The 9303-nt window shown below is 47.5% G+C and overlaps 1 protein-coding gene across 1 annotated transcript; it reads right to left on the reverse strand.

The window, feature by feature from the left end:
* Positions 1-1306: 1306 nt before the first annotated feature.
* Positions 1307-1708, reverse strand: LOC134291970 (uncharacterized). Its single transcript, XM_062860537.1, has one exon. It carries the CDS (start codon positions 1706-1708, stop codon positions 1307-1309), a length of 402 nt encoding a protein of 133 aa, XP_062716521.1.
* Between the last annotated feature and the right edge of the window lie 7595 nt (positions 1709-9303).

Consider the following 9303-nt stretch of genomic DNA (forward strand, 5'->3'; position numbering starts at 1 on the left):
AAGAAGACAAGAAGACAAGAAGACAAGAAGACAAAAAAACGGATACATTCATGAATTCAAACATTCCGTCGACTCGGCAGATCATAATTAAGTTAATTTCATCCTGCTCCCGGAATTTTCCATCTTGGGCTCGGCATGTGGTGTGCAACTATCGTCATCACCCGACGCACTGCTGAGAAAGAAAGTGAAACAGAGAAAACCGATCTGAGGTTGTTTGGCCTTGCTTGATCCGGGAGTGCTAGGTATATCGGCTCACCCGAACCGGAAGGATTCAATTAACTAAATTTCTCCGCCGTACGACGCCAGAGCACTGGCACTACTGGTTGACTGCGGAACTGGGAGTGAAAATTTCCCCCGGCCTGCCAATAGCTCGCGGAGGACGTCGTCGTTGTCGCCGCTAAGACGCGAAAGATGAATGAACAGATCGGTATGCTTGAATAAATTTGAAATTATTAATCTCATTAATAGTCATACCCCCTTACGGTAGTAGCTACAGCTACTACCTAGTGCTATGCTAATGATAGCAGCAACATGCATCTTATCGCGTGAAACCACGACGCACGATTGATAGCAGCGAAGCGACATCCACGCAGAGCGTCGTAGATCTATATTTATTTATGAATTGAGTGCGTAAATGGCGATAGGTGGAAATTTGCCAATAACAAACCGGCGCAGCGTGAGGGCATCAAGGGAAAAGCATAATCATTAGTGCGACACCCTTCGATAGGCTATAAGGTGCGTGCAATGAACTGAGCGTATCAAAAGCCGGAGTTTTGCACCATTAATTTACAGGATGAGTTTAATGATGCATTAATTTCGTGGAAGCTTTTTGTTATAGAATTGAATAACGCTTTTTAAGCAAAAGCAAAATAACTGTGAAGAAATAAGTTGACTTCAGTCAGTGGTGTCATGCTGAGCCCTTTGGCTCCAGTTAGTAATGTGTTAGTACTAATTTATTCGCCACTCAGCGACTGATTTCGGCTCCTAACACTCTTCATGCAATTCTTCTCTCCGCTAGACAAATTTCGATTCCGGTTGAGATCGGCTTCCGGTTCACAGGCGCCCCAACGACCAAGCTCCGGTGCTTTTTCACGATCTAGTCGTTCTAGACCTCGGCGGTAGACCTAGCCTACTCCGACGGAGACAATCCTGGGGGTCCCGACCAGTCAGGTGCCGAGGTCTGTCTGGCGATTCCGGTTGGTGGTTGACTTCCGGTTCACCAGCGCTCCGACGACTCAAACCGGTACTACGTCACGGATTACTCGGTCATGTCCCCTCCTATGGATCAAACCTAATACGTTCGCGGTTAGCCATCCTCTGAACTTCCCGCCATTTTTGCTGCAGCGATGACATGATCTGCAACGACTGTCCTATTCACCACGTTCCACGTAACTTCGTTCTGGCACATCTCCGTAATGATGTTGTTTGCGTTTAGATTCCCAACACTGCTCGCTTGCATCTCGCTACGTTCCGCCATGAACCGTGGACAGTTGAATACCACGTGCTCCGGTGTCTCCTCCTCGTTCGGACAGGGCGGACAAAGTGGGGACTCTGCGTGGCCGAATCGGTGCAGATACTTCCTGAAGCAATCATGGCCTGACAGGATCTGTGTCAGATGGAAGTTGACTCTCCGTGTTTTCTGTCCAACCATAACGAAACGTGCTATCCCAGTCCAGCTGCCACTTTCTCGTCGTGTCAGCTCTCGCATTCTTGCGGGCTCCTGTCGTTCCTCGGTGGTTGTAACATTTGCAGCCTTCTTCCAGTACGATTTTTATGGGAATCATACCCACTATGACGCAGATCGCCTAATGCTGCGTCCGGTTCTGAAAGTAGCACCTAAGTATTCTACAGCGATACTCGTGAACGTGCGCTACTGAATGCATCTTTCACGTGTAGAGCATGGGCGAAACTATGATTTCGTGCCAGGGGGTGCACTGCAAGCACACGTTCATTGATTCATCCATTCATCATTCATCGCCCCATATTTCACAGCAATGCATTTAAATTCTAGGGGGTGCCTGGCAACCCCGGCACCCCCGGTAGTTTCGCCTATGCACTGACGACCTCACAGTAGCGATTACTTCTTCTCTTTTGCTTCATGGCTGCTTCGGCTTCTTGAACTACTAACGGGATAATGTCAACTGTACATCTACTTCTTCGGAACCCGAACTGCATCCTCGATAGTCCGTTCTCACCTTCTATGTAATTCCTGAGCCTGTTTGTCTGTGATCAGCATCACATCATCTGTTTGTCGTTTGTCTGTGACCACCATCACATCATCTGTTTGTCAGAGTTATCCCGCTATGGTTGGCTTTTCGGTCCGGATAAATTATAAGCGGGGTGATACTATTTCATCCGACGTTTCGACCCTTGGTTTGGGTCGAAACGTCGGATGAAATAGTATCACCCCGCTTATAATTTATCCGGACCGAAAAGCCAACCATAGAGGGATAACTCTGCCAATCCGTCGGTCGTTTCCACAATCATCTGTTTGTCTGTGATCATCATCACATCATCTGTTTGTCTGTGATCAGAATCACATCATCTGTATGTCTGTGGTCAGCATCACATCATCTGTTTGTCTGTGATCAGCATCACATCATCTGTTTGTCTGTGATCAGCATCACATCATCTCTTTGTCTGTGATCAGCATAACATCATCTGTGTGTCTGTGGTCAGTATCACATCATCTGTTTGTATGTGATGGGCATCACATCATCTGTTTGTCTATGATCAGCATAACATCATATGTTTGTCTGGGATAAGCATCACATCATCTGTGTGTCTGTGATCAGCATCACTCCATCTGTTTGTCTGTGATCAGCATCACATCATATGTTTGTCTGGGATCAGCAACACATCATCTGTTTGTCTGTGATCAGCATCACATCATCTGTTTGTCTGTGATCAGCATCACACCATCTGTGTGTCTGTGGTCAGCATCACATCATCTGTGTGTCTGTGATCAGCATCACATCATCTGTTTGTATGTGATGAGCATCACTTCATCTGTTTGTCTGTGATCATTATCACATCATCTGTTTGTCTGTGATCAGCATCACATCATCTGTGTGTGGGGCCATGCACAAATTACGTCACGCTTTTAGGGGGGAGGGGGGGTTTTGCATAACGTGACGACTCATACAAAAATTGGAGACGTCCCATACAAATAGTTTGACATAGGGGGGAGGGGGGTTGAAAAAGGTAGAATTTTGCGTGACATAATTTGTGTATCACTCCTGTATGTGATGAGCATCACATCATCTGTTTGTCTGTGATCATTATCACATCATCTGTTTGTCTGTGATCAGCATCACATCATATGTTTGTCTGTGATCATCATCACATCATTAGTGTGTCTGTGGTCAGCATCACATCATCTGTTTGTCTGTGATCAGCATCACATCATCTGTTTGTATGTGATGAGCATCACATCATCTGTTTGTCTGTGATCATTATCACATCATCTGTTTGTCTGTGATTAGCGTCACATCATCTGTTTGTCTGTGATCATCATCACTTCATCTGTTTGTCTGTAATCTTACCTCCCGGCCTACTCCTCTGCCGTTGCGTCAGGGAGCCTTTCCGGGGAATTTTGTAGATGGCCTACCAAGGAATACCCGAGAATCCTCATCCGGTGTAAAGATCTAGCTATTGCTTCCCAACTAGCGCTATTGATTGAATGCATTTTTCACGTGTAGAGTGACGCCCGTACAGTAGCGATTACCACTTCTTTTTTGCTTCGTAGCTGCTTCGGCTGCTTGAACAACTAGGCGGATAGCGTCAACTGTACATCTACTTCTTCGGAACCCGAACTGTATCCTCGATAGTCCGTGCTCACCTTTTGTGTCATTCCCGAGTCTGTTGGATATCACCTTCTCCAAAAGTTTTCCAACCGTGTCCAGCAGACATATAGCATATAGGCCTATAGGCCGATGGTTCTTCGGGTGGCTTGCCCGGCTTCGGAAGCAGAACCAAATTCTGCCACTTCCAATGATCGGGGAAGTTTCCGTCGTCGATATACTTCTGCAATGTGGTTCGAAACATATACGGGGTTTGTTGGATTGCTGTTTTCAGAACTAAGTTTGAGATGCCATCTAGTCCTGGCGCTTTCTTGGCTTTTAAGCTCTTCGCAACCGTGATGAGCTCCTGGTTGGAAATACGGGATTCCTCCATATCAGCGGCGACCTCCTCATACGGTGTGGGAGGCCAGACCGTTGGCTCGTCCTGAGGGAACACCCCATCTACTATGGCTTTCAGCTTTTCTGGACACCTCTCGGGTGGGGTCGCGGGGCCTTTTATCCTTGACATAGCTACTCTTTAGGCATCTCCCCATGGGTTTGCATCCGCGTTACGGCAGAGTTCCTGCATGCAAGCTGCTTTGCTGAGCTTGATGCCTTTTTTGAGGGCCGCTCTTGCTGCCCTAAACAAAGGTCTGCGCTCTTCCTTTTCCTCATCAGTGTGAGCCCGTTGCATTCTTCTCCTAGCTCGAAGACATTTCCGACGGAGTTCGGCGATCCTCCCATTCCACCAGTAGCCTGGTCGGCGGACTTCCCGCGGCTGTATCTTCCTCGGCATAGTTGCATCGCAAGCTCGAACGAGAACCGAAACCAGTTCATCCGGACTCAGGTTTATCAGGTTGCGCTCATATCGAATCGAAGCGCTTCTGCGAACACTTCCTTATCGAAAGCATCTGTCCTCCACTTCCACTCTTTAGAAATATTCATACGCGCCTCCAGCTGTACTCGTTTTCCTAGACAGTTTTCACAAACTCTCCAATTCGTGCTTCCCACTAATGCCGAACTGCAGAACGTAACATCGATGATAGACTGTCTTCCATCTCTTCGATAAGTGCTTGTGGATCCTTCATTGGCTAAAACTACGCCCAATCTAGATAGTGCTTCCAGTAGGATCCAACCTCTGGAGTTTGTGAGACGGCTACCCCACTCCACCACCCATGCATTGAAATCGCCGGAAATGCGACTGGCCTTTTGTTACCGAGTTTCTCCAACATTTGGTCAGGCATCTAATTGAACCGATCTATTGTCCAGCGCGAGGTGCGTAGACGCCGTTGACTTTGGCTATCACGAAACCCTCTGTCGCGCGATGCACATCTTCCTGTAGGGGATATCTTCAAACCGTCCAAATTGCAGTGGTTCCAGCATCATCCGCTACCCAGTTACCACTTCCGGATGGGATACGGTATGGATCCGAGATGACTGCTACGTCGCATTTTGCTTCCCTTGTGGATTGCCACAGCAATTGCGATATCACAGTGGTTGAGGTTAATTTGTACTACCTCCACTGTGATTTACCGGACATCGCCTGTTTGAACGCTGGACACTTTGGGCCACCAAGTGAAGTGGTCCCTGCGCCCCCCCATTTACACAGATGATACAGGATACACTTTGGTGGCTTCTTATAATCTTGTGCTTTATGATCATCCTGTTCGCATCTCCTGCATAATTTTGATCTATCTGGTCCCCGGTGGTTTCGTGCCAGATGTCCAAACATTTGAAGCATATCTCCGGTTGCTGAGAAACACGTAGTGAGCATACTGAAAACCCGACTTTCACTTTGCCAACTCGCAATGTCCTGTTGCCAGCATCCACCGGGAGCTTGATATGCGCAACCTGCGCCCCGGAAGGCCCTCTTCGCAGTCGGACAGACATTCCCATGTCTCCTATCTCCGTCTGCTTCTTTATTGCAGTTTTTACTTCTTCCGCCGTAGTGATCTTGTCTAGGACGACGCATTGAAGAACCACTTCTGGCGTCACAGCTCGGCCCTTCGCAGTATCTCCCACGACCTTCTCCGTAAGCTCTTTGTACGAAGAGCTCCTGTTCTTCGAGGCCTTTTTTTTAGGTCGAAGATCATTTCTGCAGACCGTGTAAGCCTGACTTTTTGTACGTCCGCGCCGAAGTTCTTCAGTTCCGGAGCCGTTCGCGTGGTACGGAGAACCTCAAGGTAGCCTTCCTTCACAACAATCGCTTCACCCTTTTTCTTGACGCTTCTCTTAACAGATTTCGGTCTTTCGCCTGCGTTCGTCTGCTTTATCTTGCCTTTGCTTCGTACAGTCTACCACTGGGTCTCTTTGTTTCCGTCACCGACCTGTTCTGCCTGTGCAACGTCCATTCGCTTGCGCAGAGTGTCTCTCTGCTTTTAGAGCCTCCTGGCCTTTCATCTCCTGACGAGCATCTGTGTCTCTTTGTCGAAGAGATCAGCGTATTTTCCGTCAGCGCTAGTTTTCCCTTCTTGCCGAGGTTTCCAGAAACTGCTCTAGGTGTTTGCTGTAGCAGCGTTTAAGCAGCAAGAGCGTTTTTCGTCGATGCCAATCCGTTTTCGGCTGATTCCGGTCTCTGCAACACGATGGACCACTCCTTAACGGCTGATCCGAGAGCTCTCCGGATCTTTAACGCCAACTTCCTGATGTCCTTGTGCACATTGTGTTTCTTGTCCGTGGATTCGTGGAGCTCGTCCGCCCATTTTTTCTCCGCTAGAACCTTCGGCTGTTGCTGGGGCACTCCCCACCCGCTATTCGTCGGCAGCTGCTGCTGTTGCTCTTGGGCCACCATTTGTTGCTGCTGCTGTTGCTCCTGTTGTACACTGTGGTTATGTTCGTGTACCGCGCTTCGCTGCAAGAACGCTTCTTGTTGCTGTTCCGCTTCTTCTCTTTTCTGAGGAGACCTCATCAATCCTCCTCTGGCGAACGGATTCGCCACCTTTCCGCTGTTATTCTTGTTTTCTCCTTCCATGTTGTTGGGTCCCCCCTCCGAGCCGCTATCTCCACCTGCTGCACATAGTCGCTTTCATGATCTCTTGGTTGTCTATGAATCAGGGAGGCCAAGCGAGGGTTGAACACGTACCTTCATGGGGTCCGTGTTCAGAGCCAGATCAGCGTAAGTCGGGAGTGTTACATCCGAGCCTAGTACCCATCAAAATTGATGGACAAATGAAGAACGTATCCGGAGGCCTGCCAAGGTTTTACCGGGACGGAGGCAGACGCATCATTAGCCCACTCGCCGTTTCAAGTAGGTGTCACCCTTCCTTACTCAGGGAGCAGAATGGCACGAATGTCAGCCCATCGTCGTCATCCTATGCGTAATCCGTAGTCCGTTGTTGTTTGCTTTGACCAGTATGCCATAATCAGGATGTTACTGGCATCGATCCTGATGTGCCGGTTTGCACTCCGAGTATTTTGGCTAATGCACTTTGGAAGCGGTGCCAGGTCGCTTGTTCAGAGTTGCTTGCGGATTTGTGGCTCCTGTCCCTGCTGCCCCGTTAGTCTAGTCTAGTCTAGTCTAGTCTAGGGGGCTGTCCATAAACCACGTGGTCATTTTTTTTGGACTTTTAAACCCCCCCCCCGTGGTCATTAGTGCATACAAAATTTATTTTTTGTCCATACAAAACGGTCATTGCCCGACCCCCCCCCCCCCCAATGACCACGTGGTTTCTGGACAGCCCCTAGTCTAGTCTAGTCTAGTCTAGTCTAGTCTAGTCTAGTCTAGTCTAGTCTAGTCTAGTCTAGTCTAGTCTAGTCTAGTCTAGTCTAGTCTAGTCTAGTCTAGTCTAGTCTAGTCTAGTCTAGTCTAGTCTAGTCTAGTCTAGTCTAGTCTAGTCTAGTCTAGTCTAGTCTAGTCTAGTCTAGTCTAGTCTAGTCTAGTCTAGTCTAGTCTAGTCTAGTCTAGTCTAGTCTAGTCTAGTCTAGTCTAGTCTAGTCTAGTCTAGTCTAGTCTAGTCTAGTCTAGTCTAGTCTAGTCTAGTCTAGTCTAGTCTAGTCTAGTCTAGTCTAGTCTAGTCTAGTCTAGTCTAGTCTAGTCTAGTCTAGTCTAGTCTAGTCTAGTCTAGTCTAGTCTAGTCTAGTCTAGTCTAGTCTAGTCTAGTCTAGTCTAGTCTAGTCTAGTCTAGTCTAGTCTAGTCTAGTCTAGTCTAGTCTAGTCTAGTCTAGTCTAGTCTAGTCTAGTCTAGTCTAGTCTAGTCTAGTCTAGTCTAGTCTAGTCTAGTCTAGTCTAGTCTAGTCTAGTCTAGTCTAGTCTAGTCTAGTCTAGTCTAGTCTAGTCTAGTCTAGTCTAGTCTAGTCTAGTCTAGTCTAGTCTAGTCTAGTCTAGTCTAGTCTAGTCTAGTCTAGTCTAGTCTAGTCTAGTCTAGTCTAGTCTAGTCTAGTCTAGTCTAGTCTAGTCTAGTCTAGTCTAGTCTAGTCTAGTCTAGTCTAGTCTAGTCTAGTCTAGTCTAGTCTAGTCTAGTCTAGTCTAGTCTAGTCTAGTCTAGTCTAGTCTAGTCTAGTCTAGTCTAGTCTAGTCTAGTCTAGTCTAGTCTAGTCTAGTCTAGTCTAGTCTAGTCTAGTCTAGTCTAGTCTAGTCTAGTCTAGTCTAGTCTAGTCTAGTCTAGTCTAGTCTAGTCTAGTCTAGTCTAGTCTAGTCTAGTCTAGTCTAGTCTAGTCTAGTCTAGTCTAGTCTAGTCTAGTCTAGTCTAGTCTAGTCTAGTCTAGTCTAGTCTAGTCTAGTCTAGTCTAGTCTAGTCTAGTCTAGTCTAGTCTAGTCTAGTCTAGTCTAGTCTAGTCTAGTCTAGTCTAGTCTAGTCTAGTCCAAGAAACACACATTTCAAGTGGCTTCAGCAGAAATTCATCCAAGAATTCTACTTAGTCATATGTTTTCCTTAATCTTCATCTAAAGATTTTATGTGACAACATTCAAGAATTTGCCCAAGGATATTCCTGTAGATGCCCCCCATATTTCAGTAGAATTTTTTACAAGGGTTACAAGGTTTAATATTAACTCAAGCTCTTCACAGGTAACGCAGCAACAGCTCCGCCTTATATACTGATGTGATACCATGCTGCTGCAGGAAATTGTGTACAGATCGATGTCTGATACAGGAAAAGTATCTCTCAGGCAATCGCGTGTCACTCCGGTTGGTTGTGCGAGCGACCGAGCGTACGTGCCACACTCGTGCCCCATTTATGCTTGTATACAGAGCACCGTACCGGAATGTTTATGGGATGGCATTCCATGCGGGCTGGCGCCCGGGACGAAACGGGATCCGATGAACTGCGCAAAGGTATACCTACTGCATTTTATCGATAGTGAAAAGCGGGAATTACGTGATAGCTGCTGCTAAGTAAGTATCCGGGAGTAATTTACGCTCGTCAGCGATGTTAGGCGCAGCTCGCGAGTATGATGATGATCCGCCAACCCGGGCGGTGGCGATTGATGAACTGTCCGAGGGAGGTTGTTTTTGTCGTTATCGTATAGGCTTATCGCGGCAGGTGCCTCGTGCCACCACGCACGGGGACGACGACGCACCGC

This window comes from Aedes albopictus, chromosome 1 (genome assembly GCF_035046485.1).
Source record: "Aedes albopictus strain Foshan chromosome 1, AalbF5, whole genome shotgun sequence".
Classification (NCBI taxonomy): Eukaryota; Metazoa; Arthropoda; class Insecta; order Diptera; family Culicidae; genus Aedes; species Aedes albopictus.